Source organism: Aulonocara sp. 'chitande type north' Nkhata Bay, linkage group LG4 (assembly GCF_057382095.1).
Source record: "Aulonocara sp. 'chitande type north' Nkhata Bay isolate Kocher_YH1m ecotype deep benthic linkage group LG4, A_spYH_male_GT1.1, whole genome shotgun sequence".
In the NCBI taxonomy this organism is placed as follows: Eukaryota; Metazoa; Chordata; class Actinopteri; order Cichliformes; family Cichlidae; genus Aulonocara; species Aulonocara sp. 'chitande type north' Nkhata Bay.
The window spans coordinates 13733881-13758041 of NC_141347.1; the positions used below are offsets into that span (position 1 = coordinate 13733881).

Below are 24161 nucleotides of genomic sequence, written 5' to 3' on the forward strand. Positions count from 1 at the left end.
CTCGACATCCCAGCTGTGAGTCCCTGAGTTAAAGCCCTCAGAGCTCATGACAGAATAGAACCAATCAAACCTCTCTGGATTATCAGGAAGCCGCTGCCTCGCTCCTTCTCTCACTGTTCAGATCTTTAGACATGATAAGGTCTGGATGAGCAGTGTTTGGGTCCAGAATGAGAGGAGTGTAGGAGACCATGTTCTTCATGTTGTTCCAGATGTTGAAGGTCAAGTTGCCCAGGTGTTTGGCTCAGTCTATCAGAGCTCCTGAAGGCAGCTGTGGATCATCCAGCAGGGGGCAGCGCTGGACTTTTTCAAACGAGAACAGCTTGTACAACTGAGGGATCGTATAAGAACCGGAAAGGGCATGTTTAGAGGTGTGGGCCTGCTCCTGAAATTAAATTATTTTATCTCCAAAAATGTGTGAGTGCAGGTGTTTATTGCAGGTCAAAAAACATTTTCTGAAGCTCAGAAAATAAATTGTGACTCAGTGTTGTAAGCTTTTGTTTCAGGCTTTCTTCTGGTTATTTGTCAGTTTCCCCAACAGTGGGAGTGTTGTCCAGTCACACAAAAACAGGTGGTGTTTAGATGGATTCACTTTGTTACAGACCTATAAAAGTGAAATGGATTGTAAACATGTGTTTTTGGCTCCTCTCACTGAACAACCAACAGTTACTGCAGGGTGGGCAACTCCAGGCCTCAAGGATATCACCCAGAGATGGGCCTGAGATGGCCCTATATATATACACACACACATATATATATATATATATATATATATATATATACACATATACACACACACACATATATATATATATATATATATATATATATATATATATATATACACATATACACATATACATATATATATATATATACATATATATGTATATATGTATATGTGTATATATATATATATATATATACATATCTTGGAGGTGAACCTGCTGGATGTGGAGGTCCTGGGCTGGTGTGGTTACACGAGGTCTGCGGTTGTGAGGCCGGTTGGATGTGCTGCCATATTCTGTGAAACGCCTGTGGAGACGACTTATGGTTGAGAAATGTACCTTCAATGCACGGGCGACAGATCTGGTTGACATTCCTGCTGTCAGCATGCCAATTGCACGCTCTCTCATTGCTTGTGGCATCTGTGGCATTTTGCTGTGAGACAAAACTGCACATTCCAGGGTGGCCTTTTGTTGTGGGCAGTCTGAGGTACACCTGTGCACTACTCATGATGTCAGATCAGCATCCTGATGTGGCACACCTGTGAGGTGGGATGGATTATCTCAATATAGCAGATGTGCCCACTACCACACATTTGGACTGATTTGTGACCACTGTTTGGGAGGGATGGTTATATTGTGTATCTGGAATGAATTTGAGGTCTCTACGTCCATCCCATGGGGAATGGGAGCAGTAACAAAGGTGTTGCGTTTATATTTTTGTTCAGTGTATATACACACACACACACACACACACACACACACACACACACACACACACACACACACACGGAGTTTATTATTGAACAACAACCATGTTCTCAATGAACCCAAAAAACTCATTAATATCAAAGCTGAATGTTTTTGGAAGTAGTTTTTAGTTTGTTTTTAGTTTTAGCTATTTTAGGGGGATATCTGTGTGTGCAGGTGACTATTACTGTGCATAATTATTAGGCAACTTAACAAAAAACAAATATATACCCATTTCAATTATTTATTTGTACCAGTGACACCAATATAACATCTCCACATTCACAAATATACATTTCTAACATTCAAAAACAAAACAAAAACAAATCGGCGACCAATATAGCCACCTTTCTTTGCAAGGACACTCAAAAGCCTGCCATCCATGGATTCTGTCAGTGTTTTGATCTGTTCACCATCAACATTGCGTGCAGCAGCAACCACAGCCTCCCAGACACTGTTCAGAGAGGTGTACTGTTTTCCCTCCTTGTAAATCTCACATTTGATGATGGACCACAGGTTCTCAATGGGGTTCAGATCAGGTGAACAAGGAGGCCATGTCATTAGTTTTTCTTCTTTTATACCCTTTCTTGCCAGCCATGCTGTGGAGTACTTGGACGCGTGTGATGGAGCATTGTCCTGCATGAAAATCGTGTTTTTCTTGAAGGATGCAGACTTCTTCCTGTACCACTGCTTGAAGAAGGTGTCTTCCAGAAACTGGCAGTAGGACTGGGAGTTGAGCTTGACTCCATCCTCAACCCGAAAAGGCCCCACAAGCTCATCTTTGATGATACCAGCCCAAACCAGTACTCCACCTCCAGCTTGCTGGCGTCTGAGTCGGACTGGAGCTCTCTGCCCTTTACCAATCCAGCCACGGGCCCATCCATCTGGCCCATCAAGACTCACTCTCATTTCATCAGTCCATAAAACCTTAGAAAAACCAGTCTTGAGATATTTCTTGGCCCAGTCTTGACGTTTCAGCTTGTGTGTCTTGTTCAGTGGTGGTCGTCTTTCAGCCTTTCTTACCTCGGCCATGTCTCTGAGTATTGCACACCTTGTGCTTTTGGGCACTCCAGTGATGTTGCAGCTCTGAAATATGGCCAAACTGGTGGCAAGTGGCATGTTGGCAGCTGCACGCTTGACTTTTCTCAGTTCATGGGCAGTTATTTGACGCCTTGGTTTTTCCACACGCTTCTTGCGACCCTGTTGACTATTTTGAATGAAACGCTTGATTGTTCGATGATCACGCTTCAGAAGCTTTGCAATTTTGAGACTGCTGCATCCCTCTGCAAGATATCTCACTATTTTTGACTTTTCTGAGCCTGTCATGTCCTTCTTTTGAACCATTTTGCCAAAGGAAAGGAAGTTGCCTAATAATTATACACACCTGATACAGGGTGTTGATGTCATTAGACCACACCCCTTCTCATTACAGAGATGCACATCACCTAATATGCTTCATTGGTAGTAGGCTTTCGAGCCTATACAGCTTGGAGTAAGACAACATGCATGAAGAGGATGATGTGGACAAAATACTCATTTGCCTAATAATTCTGCGCTCCCTGTATATGCACCTATATTTCCATTTCCTAGCTAAATATAGAGAAATGAGGAGTGACTTGATACTTTTGCACAGTACTACACATTTATATATTTCTTCCAAAAAACATATTCTCAAAAGCAAGATATAATGAAGACAGTTTATCGTCTTTGAATTTTACCAAGATGCTAAACAACAAACACCAGAGACATCAAGGCATGTTCCTTACAAAATCATTTGATCATTAAAGACTGAACCAAATATCACAAGTTAGACACTGACCTGCCCACACGTTCACTTCCTGCAGAGCATGGAAATAAAATCAAGAGGAATCATTTCTGTATTGGTGCAGACTTTTTTCTCCCCACATTATTCATTTACTGGCACTTTCTCCACCCTCAGCCACTTTTCCTTCTGCTGCTCCAGCATTGCAATTAGATGTATTCACAGCTGAACATTTATTATTCATGACACCTCAAACACTGACACCTCTGCCATCACTAAAGCCACTCACGCAGACACAAATCTGCTGGTCTCTGTCCTGCTTAAGGGTGATTTGTACTGCAGGTTGTGCTGGTCTGTCTTTGCAGTTTCTCACAGTAAGGTTCAGCATTATCAACACAATTACAAGTGCTTAATCAGGCAAAAATAATAATTTAATAAATGAATATCATCAACATGGCATTAAAAACATCAAGACATTCACAACGTGCTTTATTCAGGTCACTGGCAAACACACCGCCGTACGGAGCGGAAGACAGCTCAGCACCCCCTCATGATGAAAGGTAGACATGATATGGCAACGTAAGGACACTGAGTGACAACATGTTAAGCACACTGTGGTATGGCTTTTTCAGATTACATTCAGCTTTTTGCATTAGGGAGACATTAGCTACTAAAAAACAAATGCTGTAACATTTGAGCAGAAACAAAAAGTAGCTTTCAAGCGCTTTAAACAGACATCACATGCAGCAAAAGAATGATAATCACTAAGCCCGAACTGCACTAAACGGAAATAATACACTGAATGGAATTTTAAAATTTTCAGATTGCTGTCAATTGTTTTAAAAGCCTTGATTGTAGTTAGAAGACAGCAGACTTGATCCTATGCTGTTTGACCTTTCACATTAAAACCATGCATTCACAAGTACAGTTACCATGACAGCTCCAATCACTGACGCCACAGAACTAGGAACAATAAAATTTAAAGACACTGTCGAGGACGCTTCTTCATTACTGGCCAATATAACTTCAATAATTAAAGTGGACCTATTATGCTTAAAGGTTGAGGAGTCCGAACCCCAGGCTATAAGTGACCTGTAAGTTAGTAATTACAATGAAGGGCACATTTACATTTAGCTAAGCTGCTCTTGCAGTTATGCTAAAGCTTGCGAGCTTTGATTAGAAGTAATAGCAGTTATACTGTACTGTCAGAACACTTTAGTGGCCACATACCTTTGGTATTTCTTTACAGTTTTCCACTTTAGTGTCAATTTCAGCCACTTTCCTCATCTATACAACTATTAAAGAGGATATACTTTGTGCAAACGCTAAAATAAATATCCAGTGTTCTGTCCCACAATAAGCAGACAGCGTAAACTTGTCTGTAAAACCTTAAACTCACTATCTTCTTCTTCTGGATCGAATTGGGAAGTCGTGAAACTGTGCATTTTAATAGGCTTACAGTTTGTTTTCAGAACTTTATAAACGGGTACATGGAGATGGCGCCAGTCACCTGCACCAGATTCTGTAGTAAAAGTCAGGTGAAGAGCAGCCAATCAGCAGGAAGGTGGCTAAAAGGGACAGCTTGTTTCACACACTGGATGAACTAAGGTGCCCAATATAAAGTAAGATAAATACCGACTACTGTGTGAATCATGGGAAGTTACACTACTGGAGCTCAGCAATGAAAGCATGGTTCTGTAAATTAGAATAATAATACAGCCACTTTAAAATGTCTTACTTCTTCAATTGTCCAAACACAAATGTGCACAAATCACAGACAAATGGTCAGAATCAAAAATAACAATAAATACACAACAGAGATTTGTTCAGAACACATCCCCAGCAAAGGTTTGTTAAATAAAGGACAGGCAACTGTCTGAAATCAAACCCCAGATGGCATGAGAAAGAATTTCCTCTCATAATAAAAACTATACAAAACAAAAAGCGTCCTCAAAACTGTTCAGCGTCTGGTCAAAGTCACTTCATCTAAACACGACGAAACCAAAAAGATTATCAGTACAGCGAACACCCCAACACCACGACAGCCTCACACAAGTTTAAGACAACAGTGAAATCGAATACATTTAGGTTAAGAGGCTATAAAATCTTCCTGACTGTGTGAGGAATAATAATAGTGAAAATGCTCAGCAGGAGTGAATACCAACAGGTTTCGGCAGCTGCTGGCTCTATACATGGTTAAATTCGTGTGCAATTACAATACATGCAACTTATCACATGGAGCTGAATGAATCCAAGTTCTTCTAACTTCTTCATGCATGAGCAACCCAGCAGCCCTTAGTGCTCTCACGGGTTAAGTCTAACTTGGTCAAATTCAGACGGTAGCAGGACATTCATCTGTGCAGGAATGTGCTTTAAAATTAATTCATAACAAAGAGAGGATGAAAAATAAGTGTGGATGTGCAAAACGAAGAAAATTAAAGTCTTTTGACCTTTGAAAGTTCTGCGGTGATTTTCAAATAGATAGGAATGTCACGAAAACCTGCTGTAATAAGCCTCCGCGGTGCTAATTAGGTGTCGTAAGCAGACGTCTGTCCTCGATGGGCACAAAGTGTCAGCATATGTGAGGTTGTTCCCATAAGCCTGAAAAACATGTTTACATATAGCGCGAATGAAGTCAAAGCTGACAAACTGCTCCGTGACTGGTAGGTGACACTTAGCTGAGACCGAACCTGCTTGCAAGCTGCCGGCTGAGCACACACGAGCAGTGGCGTCAGATTGAGTTCTGTAACATTTAACAGAGGTGTGTGTGTGTGTGTGTGTGTGTGCGCCAGCCTTCATCCGCTCTGTTGCTCTGCTCGGTGGCTGCATCAATATGCTCCAGATCGAATACACTCAAGTGATCCACTCACACAGTCACAACTCACTCTGTATCCTTCTCTCTGCTCCGAAGGAAAAAAGACAGCAAGGCAGAGAGAGACGGGGAGATGGAGCACGGATAAAACAATAACAAGTGCAGTGAGTTTTGTCCTGAAACTAAACTGACCTTAGACCTTATTAAGATCACATTTGGTCCATTAAAAAGTGAAATATCACAGATGAATTCTGCAAAAATGTAACAATCCTCCTCCCTGTGTAGTATTAGATCTTATATAAAATGCTGGTGGTGTAGTTAAAACTAAAAGACGGTGCTGCTGCACTACTGCCATTGGGCTGTAGGTACTGCTGAGTGATGAGCTGACTGAGGTAGAGCAGTATCTGGCTGTCCTCCTCGCCAAGCCCCAGCTGCTCCTGCAGGAAGCACCGGCGGCGGCTCTCCACGACCTCGGGCCCCTCGGTGGCGCTGACTGGCAGGTGGAGGTGATGGGTGAAAGTGAACAAGAAGGCCTTGGCCGCTAGGTGACAGAGCGTACTCTGTAAGTGGAGGAAGTAGGTGGAGCCCCGGCGGATGTAGGTGCGGTGGTCAGCGATGTTAGTGAGCAGCTGGCCACGATACGGCGGGCAGCGCAAGGTCGTCTGGTCAGCGTCCAGGATGGAGATGTAGCGGCTGTAGCGGGAGAGCGAGTAAAGCATGCTAGAGCCCAGCGGGGATGCGACCCTGTGGGGAAGAGAGCGAGACAGCGATCCCTGTTAGTTCTCCCTCTCTCCCGTTACTCAAAAACAACTAAGGCAATTCTGAATGCTACTCATGAGTCTCATGATAAAAGGAACTATCAGGAGTTCAGACAGCAACCACACTTGGAACATTTCAGGCTCCTGAAAATTCATCTCATTGCATCCTCCCTTATTTTTGGCATCATCACATTGCCTAGCAACTGGCAAAAATTACCTGTGTAGGGTTTATGCACCTATAACACCTGGTAAAGGACAAGGTCATTTTAAATTTTATGCCAATAACACCTAATCTCTAAAAAAAACAAAAAACAAAAACGTATGCATGATACATTATGATATCTCTATTTTGCCTAGCAACCACCTAACAGAATATAATCACAGGCCAAACTATACTGTAGCATGTGCATGTAATAGTTAAACCCAGTATGCAAAGGGCTGTATTTGGAAAAACAATTAGACTAATGAGAACAATCTGATGGGACACAAAAATCACATCTGATGTACAGTGCAGCAGATAACTGAAACAATATTTTAAAAGTGGGTAAAAGCACCAAATTAAGGGCTCTGTGGAGCCATTAATTAAAAAACAATCCCATTAGCCATTTGAATTTTCAGTTACACAATTTTCCAATTTGGCCTGTATTACAGTTTTGGAAAACTGCTGTTTTATGTCAGAATTTCAATCACTAGATACATTTTGAAGGTTTTACTTTTGTTTTTTTGTTTTTTATATACTGCTAGCTATAAACAAGACTACAAACTGTCTTCAGAGCAAGAAAACCTAAATGTTACTTTAACAGTCCAAGGACAGCTACAGTTGCACAGAGCTGGGGAGATCAAGGAATTCATTTTTTATCCCTTTGATAGCACCATCAACTGGGTAGCAACTGGGTTTGGATATTTAACTCTCATCCACTTACAATTTATTTGCACGTGACTCATTTAATTTCATGCATTCAGCTGTTTACCTACGTTTTTGATTTGGCTTTTTTTTTTATATATATTTATTTTTAAAAACAGGCTAACACAGGAAGATGGATAGCCGTTTACGGTCATATAAACAGCCACTTCATATTGGTCTTTGGACAGGTTCAAGCTGACTGATACACCACTGCACTGCCCAGCTGTTTGTTATATACAGTAACTTGTGTAACTAATCTAACTATGCTACCAGGTGTTTGAGATTAGTTAATGTTCTCCCCTTTTCTTGTTTACTTCATTGTAAAGTAACACAGTGAGGAATCTTTGAGTCTTTTTCTGACCAGAATATATATCCTTCAATCTGCATATTAAAAAAAAGAAAAGTAGGATATTTAAAAGTAGAATGGGAGGCAGAGCCTTCAGCTCCCAGGCCCCTCTTCTGTGGAACCAGCTCCCACTTTGGATTTAAGAGACAGACACCTCTTCTACTTTAAAGATTAGGTTTAAAACTGTCCTTTTTGATAAAGCACATAGTTAGGGCTGGATCAGGTCACCTCAATCCACCCTTATTTTTGTCACACTGCAACAGCCTCAAGTTGCTGGTGGATTCCCATGGTGCACTGGGCGTTTCTTCTTCACTCAATATGTGTTTACACAACACTCTGCATGTAATCTGCATTGTCAGGGATTGTAACATGTAGTCCTTTTACTGAAAAAAATAATCTCTGGCTTTCTTCAACAATGTGTTTTTGTCCTGTCTCCCTCCCCTTACTCATAACTACTCTTGGCAGATAGCTCCCCCTCCCTGAGCTTGGTTCTGTTGGAAGTTTCTTCCTGGTAAAAGGCAGTTTTTCCTTCCCACTGTTGCCATGTGCTTTCTCACAGATGATTTCCTAATGTTGGAGTTTTCTTTGTATTATTGTAGGATCTTTACCTTACAATATAAAGCACCTTGAAGTGACTGTTGTGATTTGGTGATAGAGAGTTGAATTAAATAGACTGTAATTTTTCTGAGTCTTTAGACTTTTAAAGTTGACTTCTAAATGGAAGATTAATGATTTGTGATTTCACACTAAGATCATTTAAAAAGGCAAGTCTTTTAATAATAAAAGAGTTTATGTACCAATTCTGATACTTTATCTACTTATGAATGATTTCACTGTAGTGTTACATTACCTGCTGCACAGCTTTAGCATTGCACAATTCTGAATGTTATACTTGTTGTGTATGTATCAACTGGATGAGTGTAACAAATACACTCAGTCGCCTTGGATACCATCTTGTGTGAATGACTTTGGGGGATTCGCAGCCCACGCTGTCACCAGAAAGATGAGTAGAAAAAGAAGTTCAGGGACAGATGTGCTCAAGGTTGTGAGTAAAACATTAAAAAGCATGGTAAAATTTGTCATTTTTCTGGTATATAGAACAGCAGATACAAAAAGAGTTTGTACGAGTACGCTTGGCTGTGTGAGTCATCAAAGTGTGAGTCACGGGGGATGAGTAAGAGTAGCGTACGGCGCAACACAAACAAGAAAATGTAGAATAAACAGTCACTTCAAACTTCACATTGATGGAGACTTGCTAAGGTTCTGTGAAAAGCAAACTTTATGCTTTATTTAATCTTTGTTAAAAGCATCCTCACTCATTGGTTTGATTTTCCTAGTACTACCCTACCTGAGCTTAGAAAGTATGAATGTCTGTGATTAACTACCTATAATACCGAAGTGCATCAGAGTTTGACTCCATTCATACCTCTGTAATCCAATGAGTTTCCACCTCTGCAGGTCAGTCAGGGTGAAGGGACAGGACAACCAAGCTTGAACCCTCTCTCCACACTTCCCCGGAGCCGGTACGAAGAGAGCCAGAGCCGCCACCAACCGGCGGACTCTCCCCTCGTCTGCTCCGAGCACCACCAGGGTTCTGCCACTCAGCAGGCACCACAGGGCTTGGATGGCAAAGGGGTACTGACGCACAAACCTCAAGGCTCCTTGGCCAGCCTTCTTCCTCTGACGCAAGGTCACCACCGCCCCATAGCCGAGAGGTGACGCGGTCTGATCGGACCCCGTGGAGGCACTCATGGTGCAGTCTGACCCATCCTCCGCCGAAGTACGGGAAACTGCATCTCCAAGGAGGCCGCTAGGCAGCTCCAACCCAGTCACAGGGCTCTCCGAGCACGGAGAGCCGACAGTGTAGTCATCCTGGAGTGGAAGGAGGGCCTGGGGTTCCTGGTTGACCACAAGAGTTTGAGAGGGCTGCAGATGGGAGTTTTGGCAGAGACGAGGCACCGCCTCTGGGGCAGAAGCCTCATAGAGGAAACCCTCCTGGGCCATACAGCATGCTGTGTCTATCGGAGCCAGCAACTCAGACCCACTTACTCCTTCACACTCCTCCTCCCGGTTGGCCTCAAGCTCAGACACCACTTCCAACAAAGACACGGGTGTCTGGTGTCCACCATTCTCACCTTCATCCTCCCCTGCAGTTGTCTCCATCTCTTCACTGCTGCTCTCTCTCTCCAGGTTATGGTTTGGGTCAGGGGTCAAGTCAGAGTCAGGATCAGGATCAGGCGCTTCTGACTTCATACTAACCAGACCCTGCTGCATCTCTGCTAGACCCACTCCACTCTTATCACTGCTGAAGCTTCCTTTGGTCTCCTCTGAGCTCTCCTGGGTTTCAAGAGTCTGGTCTGAAGGAGAGGACTCCAGATGACTCTCCCCAAGTCCGAGCTCACTCTCCTGAGTAACACTGGTCTCAGAAGCCGGGTCTAGATGCTCCGGACATTCCAGCGCATCCAGCTCATGAGGTTCTGGTGTCAGAACAATAGGAGGCGGATTTAAGAGTACATAATTATCTACAGCATGGTTCACAGCACAGAATGGTCTTAGTGTTCCCAGTTCATCCTCGTCATCATCACTGAGGTCCTCCTCAAACAAAAAGGCAGTGACTCTCTGTTTTCTCTGCAGTGCCTTGTCCAGGCGGCGTGTGTAGAGGTAACACAGGTCACCCCGGAAACTTCTTTCTGTCTCCTTCAGGAGCGCCACAGTGGCCTCATAGAAAGTCTTGTCACACAGCTCCTGCAGGGTCTTCAGGCGCTTGTCAAAACATTTGGCAGATTTAGCTTTGATCAGCTGTGGCGTGTAGGAGAGCTTGCGTTTAACACCCTCCTCCTCATCATCATCATCATCTTCACCTTGTCCACGAGGATGACCCTGTCCATCCTCTCCTTTCCCCGCTTTCTCACTGTAACCACAAGGGTAGGCAATCTTGGCGTATTTGTTCAGCAGCTCTTCGCACTCACTCAAGCACTCGTCCACACACTTTTGGCAGGTGACAGCGTGAGGATCCCGTCGTGGACGGCGGTGGTAGGAGCTGATCTGCTTCAGCAAGTCCCTGTGTTCAAAAATGCTCTTTTCCACGTTGGCCAGTTCGTTGGCCTTTTCCACAGCATGAGCAGAGTACATGCTCTGAGGCCCCGCCTCTCTCTGCAGGCCCTCCTCCCGCTGCAGCACAGAGTGAGTGTACCTGAGGAGAGCACAACAGAGATAGTGATCGACCTGTTTTTCACACAGGGATATAAATATTACCTGACACAACAGGATAAGACTAACCCAGCACAGGAAACACTGGATACCTGCAGCTGAGACCCACATCTTGGAGCAGAGTGGGGATCATTTTATTTCTAGCAATGCTATTATTGTGGCTCCAATGATATCTGTATTGATCTGCTAACTGATTTTACCAATACATGATTTTACCAATACATTAATCAATGGTCAAATGGATTTTTTGACAGCTACAAAATGGATTAAATTCTGTACAGAAATACAATCACAGGCCACTTTACGAGATATAGCTGTTCAAATATCTAATCAGTCAATCAAGTGGCAGCAACTCAAAGCATTTAAGGATTGTTTGAAATATTTCAGAAGCGACTGCTATTACTACTGACTGTGCCACACAAACATCTCTTGGGTTTACAGAGACTGGTTTGAAAAACAGAAAATGTCCAGTGAGCGACAGTTCTCTGGGAGAAAATGTCTTCTTGACACCAAAGGGGAATTTCCAGATGGCAGGAAGGTTACAGCTACTCAAATAACTGCTTGTTACAGCCAAGTTATGCAGAGGAAAGTCACTGAACACACAACATGTACAGCAGCTGAAGACCACACTGGGTCCTGTCAGCTAAGAACAAAAAACTGAGGCTACAGTTTCTTGTTACGTCACAGTCCACCTGAGTGTTGTTGCTTACCATGTCCATCCCTTTATGACTACAGTGATCATCTGATGGCTGCTTTCAACAGAATAACACATCATTTCAAAAAACATTAATCATCTCAAACTGGTTTCTTGAACATGACAATTAGTTCACTGTACTCATACGGCTGCCACAGTCACCAGATCTCAGTGGAAGCTCTCCTGTGGAACAGGAGATTCACATCACAGATGTCCATGCGACAAATCTGCAGTAACTGTGTGATGCTCTCATGTCAATATGGATCAAAATCTGAGAAAAGCTTCTAGCATCTTGCTGAATCTAAACCATGAAGATTTAAAGCTGTTCTGAAGGTAAAAGGGGGGCCAACACGGTGCTTCAAAGATGTGCCTAATAAAGTGTCTGGTGAGGGCACATTGTCGCCGGAGGACAGGATAATCCTCTCACATTTCATTTAGCATTATAGCAGTTTAAAAATATTTTGAAACCTATCAACATAGTATCAATTAAATATCAGATTACTCATATTTTTAATGCCATCATGTTAACATTTTATTCAAATAACAGCTGTGCCAAAGCTCAGCCTCACAGTTCAAATCAAACTAGTTAATCAAATTATATCAAATCAAACTAATCTCTCATCACTTATTTTCTGCTGGCTAAATGTCCAAACACACATGGTTTTTCCTTTAAGGGTTGAGAATCCCCTACCTTCCATTTAGAGCACCTGTTTGTGTTATAGAGTGTCAGTACTCTACAATGACACCCATCCCTGATCCTTCTAGCCCACAGAAACACAGAAGCATCATTCTAGCACACATCAGTAGATCAAGCTGTCAAGAAATCCTGCTCACTGAGAATCTGAATACAACTATCTGATGTAAACTTCTCATTTGGATGAAGCCTTTTTAAACTGTATGTAGGAGAACAGTTAAGGTTGCGCTGGCATTCTTACTCAAGGTCTCGGAGCTTCCTCTGGAGTTCCTTGGCAAATGCCCTCCTGTTCCCGGCCTTCAGGCACTCTGAAGCCTGCGAGAAGCGAAGAGAAAGCTCCTGAAACTGCAGCATGATCTTCTTTTCATCTGCTGCAACGTAGGCCATGCAGAAGGGCCGCACGAAGCCTCTCGCCTCAAGGTCATAAAGGGTAAGGTGATGCACGTAGGCAAATGCCCCCTCTTTCGAGTCGCCCAACACCACCCTGGAGTCCTCCACAAAGCTGAGCCTTGGGTAGCCAGTGCCAGGCGGATGCCCCACGAAGGAGGCCTGGTAGTCCACTGACATGATGCGCAGGGAGAAGTAGTTGAGGTCGAAAGTGCCACAGACTTTGGGATCATCTGGGATAGTAAGGAGAGGCTGTGGGCCCACCTGTTCAGAGAACTCTGAGATGAGGATGAAGTCTTTGGTGAACTTGGCATAGGAGGTTTTGGCCCAGGGGTTGGAGTCAGCCAGAGGATAGAGGGGGACAGAGAACTCCTCTGGGAGAGGCCAGGGATCAGGACTGGTCTGCCCATACTCGTCCTCTTTAGCGAAAGCCACCACATCCGGGGAGCCTATCATAGTGGTGTTTCTAAGCAAGACATGAGAAACACGAGACACGAGTGCAGTTCCACTAATAGCCTTAAAAAACAGTTAAATTGGTCATCCTGCACTCACACAGTCCATAAAGCACCTCGCCAGGTGATGCTGATTAAGCGACTTGAAAGGGGTCCAAGAAAATCAATCTGTTTTATATAAGTCATAAAGCGGGGGGACACAGGTGTCCCTAAAGGCATCTGTGCCCCTGCATAGTTTAGTCCACAGAAGAGGATCGCTTATTTTAAAAAAGAAAGAAAGAAAGAAAGCAGCTGACTCACAGAAACACAAATCAGCGTCTGTGTTAACAAAAGCAATTATCCAGCGCCAATCACAGCGTGCTAGGAGGCATCAGGCCATCCCTGCTGTGCAAGAAGGAGAAAAAAGGATAAAGCTGCTTTAGCGGAGAGCTTGTTCTTTCCTCCTCTTCAAGTCTTCACGTCTGCCCTGTATCACGGTAATTTCTGAGTCCGTGGCTCAAACACCGGGGCCGCAGAAACGCCGCTTACAGCTTGAAGCGCTGCACTGAATTCCCACAGTCGGACACGGACGCCATGTTTACTCAGCTGCTTGCCGCCCGGTCACGTGATCAACGTAAGGAAGGAAATCCACCCTGAAACCGAAAGTCAATTCAGTTTATTTTATTTTATTTGAATTCGTCAATATAGAGGTTTAAAGCACTCCACGAGTATAAATACATATTAGGAAATAAGATCTGGGGTTTTTTTCCAAAATTATTATAGAGCCTTAAAAGCTACTAATTAATTATCAATTTTACATTTTAGAGATTTAAAAAAAAAAACAATGTAATATATTCTAGAAAGTAAAACCCAATGATCAAACTCCAAATTACCAATAGTAAGTTATTCTGGCATGTAAAAAATGGGTGTATTTATAGTGTATTTTATTTTTTTAACAACCGAGTAACATTGCGTTAGCGTTATTCTATAAAAAACTAATTATAAAACATATGCTACACATCTAGACAAAAGTAAAATTGAGTGGACGTATTGTAATATTCTTTCTAAGCCTGTTTTAAGGTTTTCATTTGAGGTTTTGCGTCAGGATATTTGCGACAGTGTTCCGACCTTGATGACGGCAGTTTTGACAGGCAGGCGCGGATTTTGTAAACAGAAGTAAGAGTGTTCCTGTGTCTAAGGTCCTCTTCATTTTTTTTTTATTGCTAATTGTTGGTAATTTTCGTGTGGCAGGCATATATTTCCTCTTTGTTCGCTGTTTTATTTGTGGGAAGTGAAGTTAGTCAAGCTTTAGTTGCCTTTTTTGCTCTTTGTTGAAGTTCCTGGGAGCTGATAATATGTAGCTCCCCGCATCAGCTAGCATGCTAACAAAATGGGACGAGAACAGCGCTGAAGCTGTCCGTTGAGCCGGCTGCTTCACGTGAGAGCGGGTATGCTAGTAGCGTGTCTCCTCAGGAGATCTGTGCTTTTATCGGGACTACGGCGGCCGGGAGTCCAGCGGAGGTATTTCTGTGCGGCGCAGAGTGTCCTCCAGGACACATTGCAGCAGGAGGCAGACATGATCCGAAGCCGGGGGCAGATCCGTCGGGTCCTCTGCGTGGCCGAGAAAAATGATGCTGCTAAGGGGATCTCTGAAATTATGTCCAGCGGCAGGGCCAGGAGGGTCAGTCACATCCCCTCTCACACACTCACCTCAGACAGACAAATCTACCAGGCTAATGTGTCAACTCTATCAGTTCCAAAATGTGTAGCACTGGTAAAAAGTCTTGAGCCACCTATCATTTCTTTATATTTTGCTAAGTAAACATACACAAACATACATGGAAATACAGTATATAAGGCATTTTTTATTCTGTTCTCTCTCAGGATGATCCCACACTGCTTCAATAATGTTGAGGTCTGGGCTCTTGGGAGGCCAATCCATGACTGATGTTCCATTGTGTGTGTGTGTGTTTTTTTTTTCTATCCAGGAACGCTTTTACTGCATTAGCAGTGTGTTTGGGAATATTGTCATGCTGAAAATGAAGCTGTTGCCAATTGGACATTTTCAGAGATAGTACAGTTAGAGTGGATCAAATCTAATCCATCCAATTCTGTATTTATAATTTCCCTAACATTACTGACTGAAATGAAATCCCAAACCATGGCACCGTGTCTTACAGATAGCTGTAGACAGGCTGATTTCCTCTGTACATGCTGAAGAGATTTGAGTAAGAAGTTTCAAGTTTGGGTTTGTTTACTTCCTTAAGAATGGCTTTATGACAGGCACCTTTCTACAACCCTGGGATATGTTATTGTTGTGAGTAACAACTGTGATATATCAGGGTTTCTCCTGGCTAAAAACAGGCCTTTGGGAGGATGAACACTCACAGAAGCACAACTGGTCCCACATATAGCTGGACCAGCAGTGAGATTGTGTTACTTGTTTCTGTGAATTTGTCTGTTATTTTTGGTCATTTGATAAACAAAGATGTATTTTAAACTCGAGTAAATTAAACTCCATTTAAATAATATGTGCAGGGAAAAAGTACATATATATATATATATATATATATATATATATATATATATATATATATATATATATATATATATATATATATATATATATATATATATATATATATATACACACACAATAACAAGATCTCTGACAGACACATTTGTATTGTGTAGCTTACATAAATATGGTGAGCAAAATAAGAAACGCCTGTACAGTTTGACTTGTCAACCATACCGATTTCTCCATCTATACATCTGACAATACAACAACAAATCTTTGGTTGCTCCAGCACTCATTGTCTTGTTTTTTTATTTTAGAGGGAAGGAATGTCGAAGTTTAATAAAATCTATGAGTATGAATATCATCTCTTTGGGCAAGTAAGGAAAATTTCATACATTTACCTAAATGTCTGTTCTTTGGCGTTTCGCTTTGTGTCTGATTTTTGTCCCTGTGCTTCCTTCACCAGAATGTGACTGTCTCAATGACATCAGTATCAGGGCATTTACTGGGTCTGGAGTTTAAAGCTCCATTTCAGAAATGGTAAGTTTAAAAATTTTGTTTTTTGGGGGTATAAAGCATCAAACACGCTAACAGAAAAAGCTTATTGTTTTTTATCCTTTTCTCTCCAAAGGCACAGCTGCAATCCGGTGCTGCTGTTTGATGCAGAAGTAGAGAAATATTGTCCGGATAATATGTTACAGATTAAGGTAGGCTCATTAACTGTCCTCCTAATAATAGGAAACATCTACTGAAATAAATGATTATTTTGTATTTCAGTTCAAAGTTTACTGTTTATTAAGTCAACTGCTATAACATTCTTCCTCTCCTCACTTTCCTTTTCTCTGTCCTTTTTTCTTACATAGCGAACGCTAGAGAAGGAGGTGAGGCTGTGCCAGGCCTTGGTCATCTGGACTGATTGTGATAGAGAGGGAGAAAACATTGGCTTCGAAATCATAGATGTTTGCAAAGCAGGTATAGCAGAAGTCTGGATGTTTTTGTTGACTGTGTAAGGCCTCAGAAGTTCAGGCTTCATGTGAAAAACCTGCTGCTAAAAACATCTCCTCTGTCTGCATTTTGTTTTCTTTCAGTGAAGCCAAATTTACAAGTCTTTCGGGCAAAGTTTTCTGAGATCACGCCCAACTCAATCCGAAGAGCCTGTGAGACTCTAACAGAGCCTGATGCTAACGTCAGCGATGCAGTTGATGTCCGCCAGGAGCTGGACTTGCGTATAGGTAAGACAGCACTCACTCTTAAGCACATGGAAGGCTTTGTGGGGATAATGGATTGGGTCAAAGGTCAGTGATTCAACAAATGTCTGATGCATCCTTCATAGGTGCATCTTTTACTCGATTCCAGACACTTCGCCTGCAGAAGATCTTCCCAGAGTCCCTGGCCAATCAGCTGATCTCATACGGCAGCTGTCAGTTTCCCACTCTGGGTTTTGTGGTGGAGCGCTTCAAAGCCATCCAGGCATTCATACCCGAGACTTTCTATAAGATCAAAGGTTTGTCCGTGCACACACCCCAATACTCAGCAGAAATTCAGTGATTTGGGTTTTAAAAGGATATTCACCTCTCTCCTTCGTGTCTCTCTTTGCCTCAGTGATCCACGAGGTGGAGGAGGATTGTGTGGAGTTTAACTGGAAACGAAACCGCCTCTTCAATCACACAGCTTGTCTAGTGCTCTACCAGATCTGCATGGAGGTATGTGCCTGCATTTTTTTATGTTGAATATCCTACACTTTGTTCCTTCAGTGATTAAAAACTCATGAGCTGTTCGTGAAATAGTCACGACCTCTGATCTGTTGCTTTTATGGGTTTGTTTTAGTTGTTATTCTATGTGAGACTGTAGCTGCTGTGATTTTTCTGTGTGTTTATACAGCCATGAGTGTTTTGTGTTGTTATATTTTGGTTTGGGGGTTTTTTTGCTTATTGATGAGAGAACAAAGTTGTCATCTGGCTCTATGACTCTCATCGAGACACGTGTATTGTTTACTGTCGAGCCCAGTAATTAACACTTCATTCTCACTGTTGCCCACAGAGAGAAATGTGAGAATCGGAAGAAAAACTTAAGTCAGAGAGACTCAGCAATGTTTGTCTCTGTGCGCTGGGTTTAGTCTGCAGTTCTTTAGAGTATTGGAGGATAACAAGTCAAACTGTAGATGTGATGAACTTATTCTAGTGGGGCAATGAGAGCCTGATTCTGGTTAGAGAAGGCCAGCAAGGAAGTTCCTGCATTATACCTTAAAAGTGCACACTATCTTTTTATAGTAACATGGTGAGACGGCTCACATGTAGTTCCAAAACCAAAGAGTTCAGCATTCAGTTGTGTGGTCCATTTATGGCTCCACTAAGCTTTCTTTTATTTTCTTTTTTTAAATTTGTTCCCCCGTGCTGGCAGAGAAAAACTGTTAATAGACTTTAAAATGTGTCCTGAGGAGACAAACAGAAGTTCACATTTCCTGTTTGCATTCACAGCTTTTCACCAAAACAGACTACAGGTGCTGAAACAATTTCCTTCCTCACTTAACATTTGTGTTCCTTTTTCTGCTTTCAATTTGAAAATCTGTATTATTTACACCTCACACTCAAGATTGAGATGGTCTTTGATTAGGTAGGCATCTCACATTATCAAGCACTACAGGTCCTGTTACTACTAAATTAAACTATCCATTGTGGGGGGTCATTGTCGCCATTCAAGAAACTTTTCAATGCACAAAAACCCCACACCACTTGGGCCAGAATAGCTGGTGTTTATTTCAGCTGTTGCAAACAGATAAGTAACATCAATAATATTTTTGAGGATGCTAAATCTAACCAACAGCAGAAAGTAAAAGAGTGAAAAGTACAATCCAAGGTTAGTATCCACCTTGAAAGGCACCATGGACATGTACCAACTGTGTGTGAGGTTAGCGCATCTCTATGCTTCTCCTGCTGCTGTTAGGACACCACAGTAAGTTTCAAGTGTTTTCAACCTGCACAAATAAAATGATATAAAAGCCGCGTGTGAAAAGAGAATATCACTTCATTCATTTCCAGGATCCCATAGCAACAGTCACCTCAGTAACCAGCAAACCTAAGAGTAAATGGAGGCCACTGCCTTTGGACACTGTGGTAAGAATAAAAAGCCAAACAGCTGCACATAAATGTAAAACACACAGCAACTTTAAAAAAAAAGATTTTGTCCTGCTGCTTTGGCCCACTGCAAATAGTCTTCTTCATTTGTCTGGCCTACAGGAACTGGAGAAACTGGCTTCACGGAAGCTCAGAATAAGTGCCAAAGAGACCATGAAAATTGCAGAAAAGCTCTATACTCAGGGGTGAGTGTGTGAATCTTTTAGTCGAAAGCATTTTATGTGATGTAAAAACTGCTTTCCAGAGAATAAACTAATGTCTCGATGTCTGAACTTATTTCACTCTTAAGCCTGATGTGTGAGAGTGTCTGTGGGTTCAATGAAACATACAAGTCCATTTAGATGTTTTCTTAGTTTTATACACAAAGAACGTCCACTCTGGAGGTTCGGCAATCAGTGATTTTACATTTCCAGAGCGTTCCTACATCGTGAATCATGCGTCCTTTTCTTTGTTCTTTTTTTTTCTTCTTCTGCTCAGGTTCATCAGCTATCCCCGCACAGAGACCAACATTTTTCCAGCAAACTTGGCTCTTACCCCACTGGTGGAGCAGCAGGCTCACAGCCCGGTGTGGGGGGCATTCGCCCAGCGAGTGCTTGACCAGCCGGGGGGACCCAACCCAAGACAGGGCAAGAACTCTGACCAAGCCCACCCTCCCATACATCCCACCAAGTTCACTAACACACTGCAGGTAGCTTGGTGTGATCAATAACAGGGATTATTTTTTTTTTTTTCATTTCTATTGTTTCAATTTTATGAACAGAAAACAACCACAGAATCTGAGAAGATAATTACAATAAACACTGCTTGTTGTCTCTTTGTGTTCTTCCCAGGGCAATGAAGGACGTGTGTATGAGTTCATTGTTCGCCATTTCTTAGCTTGTGTATCCCAGGATGCTTTGGGACAGGAGACTGTGGTTGATATAGATATCGCTCAGGAGAAGTTCTCCGTCTCGGGACTCATGATCATTGCAAGGAACTACCTGGATGTTTACCCCTATGACAGGTGGAGCACAAAGGTACAGTGTGGGTGTTTAGACTGACCAAACTTTACCAGTTTTGCTCTAAACCCACTTAACCAGCTCTAATAGTGACTGAAACATTCTTGGCATTCATTACACATCTCTACGTTATTGCTTTTTGTGGACAACATATTCAAATGTGCTCTACAGGTGATTCCAGTGTATGAACAAGGCTCTCAGTTCCAGCCCTCTGCTATTGAGATGGTGGATGGACAGACGAGTCCTCCGCAGCTGCTCACTGAAGCCGACCTCATATCGCTGATGGAGAAGCACGGCATTGGTATATAATTGACGCACAAAGTCAGAAATTCTGTTTTTTTGTGGGTTGTTAGGTTTGTTTGTTTGTTAGTTAGTTTTGTGTATTTGTCGACTTGTCACTAGTCCATAAATACTTTAAATGATGAATATATGTAATGTGTGGTTTTTCACAGGATGAGAGATTTAAAGACCCAGTACATAAAGTGTCAGTTTAAAATATTATATTTACAAGACCAGCTCACTGTCATGTGATTTAATGGAAGAAATGTTTCATTATAAAATATGTTGTTAGTTTTTGATCATTTAGTGAATTAAATATCATAGTTTAAATTAAATATTACCTTTAAAGTGTGATCTCTATAAAGAGATTCATGATTATATTGACTCAGGTCAATAGTATTCGGCAAATGAGGGAATATTACATTTTACCCCCACTTTGTTGAATTGGGGCCTCGGACAATTAAGGCAAAAGAAAGTCCAACTTGGTCCAACCCAACTAACAAGTTGTACCTAATAAAGTGTCTAGTGAGTGTATGTGGATATTTTTTGTGTGTTGATCTGGTTTAATAAAAGCAGCTCCACCTACTAACACGTGCTTCTCTCAGTATAGACCTTCTTTGCTCCGTACTCACAGTTTGGTGTCTAATGTGAGTGTTACTATGCTAACTGTTCACATTACAGGTACAGATGCAACCCACGCTGATCACATTGAGACTATAAAGAGTCGCATGTATGTGGGCTTGACAGCTGACCAGAGGTTTACGCCTGGAGAGCTGGGCATGGGGCTGGTGGAGGGTATGTGCACGCACGCTCGCACTCAATGTAAAGCTCGGTCACTCAGTTAAGCTGCGTACATATCAATGTGTGCGTGTTTGTGTGTGCGTGCAGGTTATAACTCCATGGGCTATGAGATGTCAAAACCGAACCTGCGTGCTGAATTGGAAGCAGACCTCAAGCTGGTGTCAGAAGGCCGAAAGGACAAACAGAGCGTGCTGCAGCATCACATCCAGAAATACAAGACCGTCTTCATTGAGTCTGTCAGGAAAGCGAAGAAGTTAGTTGCATTTACCTTGTAGTTTACACGTGTGTATGTCTGCATCCTCAATATTAAAACTAGTGCGTAACCTTTCCTGCTATCGCTGCATCCTGCTGGTAAGAAGTCGTATGTCTGCTGTTCCCTCAGGTTAGATGAAGCGCTGTCTCCCTATCTCGGTGCAGCTCACGAGATCCCTGAAGCAGAGCAGCAGGACATGGAGATCCCGCTGCCGGTGAGGAAGTGCCCTAACTGTGGTCGGGACATGGTGCTGAAGAAGAAGAGAGAGGGAAACAGGTGAGACGATGGAAACAACGGAAGCTGTAAAAAAGAAGGATGCGTTCTTCCAACCTTCCTCAGCAGGCAGTAGAGATGTATTTGTTAAAAATACACCGATTGGGCAAAAAAAGAAACTCACACCTTCTAATATTTTGGTCCTTACCTTTGGTAAAAGCACACATGCGCTGTGGCATCTCCCAGTGTGGGAAAGTTGGACTGTTATATAAAGTCTTCTCAACACATCCCAAAGATTCTCACTGGGGTTAAAGTCTGGACTCCGTGGTGTGTGAAAATGGTGTGTCATTCTCCCTGAGCTGAACTATCACAGTTTGAGCCTGATGAGTTCTGGCATTGCCATCTTTAATGTGCCACCAAGGGGCATACTAATGGAAAAAGATTGAACTTGACCAGCTCAAGGAACCTCAGATCCTAACACTGCCACCACAGTCCTGTGTGGTAGGAACTTCATGTGATTCACTTTTTACCTGACGCACCCATCACATCTTACTTTTATTTTTTTAGTTACATTTATTCATTTTGATTATTTTTTGGGGGGGGGGAGGTTTCTACCATCGTAGCGGACATAAACGCTTTTTGCACCCTCGCTGCACTCTGACCTCTCAGCTGCTCTCTGTCTCCTCCTGCAGTAAATACCTGTCGTGTGTGGGCTTCCCAGCCTGTAAAACAGCAGTGTGGTTTCCCGACGTGGTGCTCGAGGTCAGCAGAGATGAAAGCACATGTCCTACCTGTCAGCCACACCCCATTCATATGTGAGTATTGATTTGTATTAATCTGGACAGTATTAAAGCCTCATAGGAGTGCTTGATAAGTTACCAAACTGAAATGTCCTAAATAAAGTAAGGCTAGCTTACTGGGATCAAGGGTTGAGTAATGCTGTGACAATGCTGATCTGTCTCTTCCTCAAAGACTCAAGTTTGTAATTTGCTTTGTAGTACAAAAAGATTATTTGTATTTTCCCTTTAAAAAAATAAAATAAATAAAATAAAATGTCCAAAAGTTGATTCTTGGGCGATCGTGGCTCAAGAATTGGGAGTTCACCTTGTAATCGGAAGGTTGCCGGTTAGAGCCCCGGCTTGGACAGTCCCAGTCGTTGTGTCCTTGGGCAAGACACTTCACCCGTTGCCTACTGGTGGTGGTCAGAGGGCCCGGTGGCGCCAGTGTTCGGCAGCCTCGCCTCTCTCAGTGCGCCCCAGGGGGGCTGTGGCTACAATGTAGCTTGCCATCACCAGTGTGTGAATGGGTGGATGACTGAAAATGTAAAGCGCTATACAAATACAGGCCATTTACCATTCTGTTAATCTGGACGTAGCGTTTTCAGTGGGAGAAACGTTTCGTCACTCATCCAAGTGACTTCTTCAGTCTCAGCTGACTGCAGGTTTCCCCAATCTTATCAACAGTACATTCGCATAATGACTGAAGCTAGCACCACTGAAGGAACAATAGGTCAGTTCCTTCATCATAATTATGCAAATTCTCATGACCATTGATCAACAACCACTGATCAAAGCTCACTGATCAAAGACCACTGATCAATGGCTGTGAGTACCGTTCACAGAGAGTTGGGGAATGGCTGCAATCACAGCATTGTAAGATGGTGAAAGATGTACCCTTAGGTCCCCTCCTTGATTCAAAGATGTTCTTTCCCTTTTCACGTAAACGGCCTCCTTGACTCCGCGCTCAAACCAGCGTTCCTCCCTGTCCAAGATGTGAACATCCTCATCACTGAAAGAGTCCACTGGCCTGCAGGTGTAAATAGACTGCAGAGTCCTGGCCTGACGAGGTAGCTCTTCTGTGTTGTGCCATGTGCTTCGCCAGAGGTTTCCCTGATGTATAAATCCTGGCAATCCTCCTGGCACTTAACAGCGTACACTATGCGTTTTGGGGGGTTTAAAAGCCACAGAGACACAGTTTAGAATGGATTCTGAATAAATGAATACATTTTTAAACATCCATTTTCTTTCTTCTGTATTTTCCTGTATTTATTTTGATATTTTCATCAGTTTTTGCATATGGTTTTTATTGAGCCATATTATTTGACTGTGTCATTAACACTCCAGCTGAAGAATAATTACACCTTAAATACAGACTCACAGAGCTGTAAGCGTGGCTGAAGAGTCTTCACACACATGTCCTCGTTGTTCACTGTGTCCTTCTGGCTCTGTGTGTTTCATTAGGCTCATTTAAACTGTGCACAGTAGATTTGTAGTGCTACTCAGTTTTTATGCAAATGTCCTCTGATGCAATGTGAGTGACAAATAGGTAAGAAGCATTCGTATTTACGACTGTCCTGCACTAAAGGAGTTGGGATTGTTTTCCTCTGCAATCCACTGCTGTCCAGCCAGAGCAGTGATCGCACATTATGTGGTCAGTGCTGTAGATAAACGGCCTTCACAAGAGGCCAAAGAGTGCCTCCTACTTGGTGTGTG

The 24161-nt window shown here is 42.6% G+C and overlaps 2 protein-coding genes across 4 annotated transcripts in view; one reads left to right on the top strand and one right to left on the bottom strand.

Moving 5' to 3' along the window:
* top3a (DNA topoisomerase III alpha) overlaps positions 1-24161 on the top strand; it is a 37178-nt gene that overhangs the window by 3298 nt on the left and 9719 nt on the right. The window contains exons 1-17 of one of the 3 annotated variants that reach the window (XM_086288590.1): positions 13712-14104; positions 16309-16368; positions 16458-16531; positions 16623-16698; positions 16855-16963; positions 17080-17223; positions 17325-17495; positions 17594-17694; positions 19030-19104; positions 19228-19310; positions 19603-19813; positions 19956-20141; positions 20295-20424; positions 21084-21197; positions 21291-21456; positions 21586-21732; positions 22362-22484. In XM_086288590.1, the coding sequence (XP_086144716.1) occupies positions 16318-16368; positions 16458-16531; positions 16623-16698; positions 16855-16963; positions 17080-17223; positions 17325-17495; positions 17594-17694; positions 19030-19104; positions 19228-19310; positions 19603-19813; positions 19956-20141; positions 20295-20424; positions 21084-21197; positions 21291-21456; positions 21586-21732; positions 22362-22484 (1961 nt within the window). In that variant the 5' untranslated portion in view covers positions 13712-14104; positions 16309-16317. Of the gene's footprint in view, positions 1-13711; positions 14105-14600; positions 15152-16308; positions 16369-16457; positions 16532-16622; positions 16699-16854; positions 16964-17079; positions 17224-17324; positions 17496-17593; positions 17695-19029; positions 19105-19227; positions 19311-19602; positions 19814-19955; positions 20142-20294; positions 20425-21083; positions 21198-21290; positions 21457-21585; positions 21733-22361; positions 22485-24161 lie in introns of those variants that run through there. The other 2 variants (XM_086288589.1, XM_086288591.1) reach the window with 2 other exon arrangements.
* On the bottom strand, positions 3117-14103 carry smcr8a (Smith-Magenis syndrome chromosome region, candidate 8a). Its single transcript, XM_086288592.1, has 3 exons — positions 12894-14103; positions 9481-11247; positions 3117-6790 (listed from the first exon to the last, which is right to left on the bottom strand). The coding sequence occupies exons 1-3, from the start codon at positions 13493-13495 to the stop codon at positions 6334-6336; spliced, it is 2826 nt and encodes a 941-aa protein (XP_086144718.1). The 5' UTR covers positions 13496-14103; the 3' UTR covers positions 3117-6333.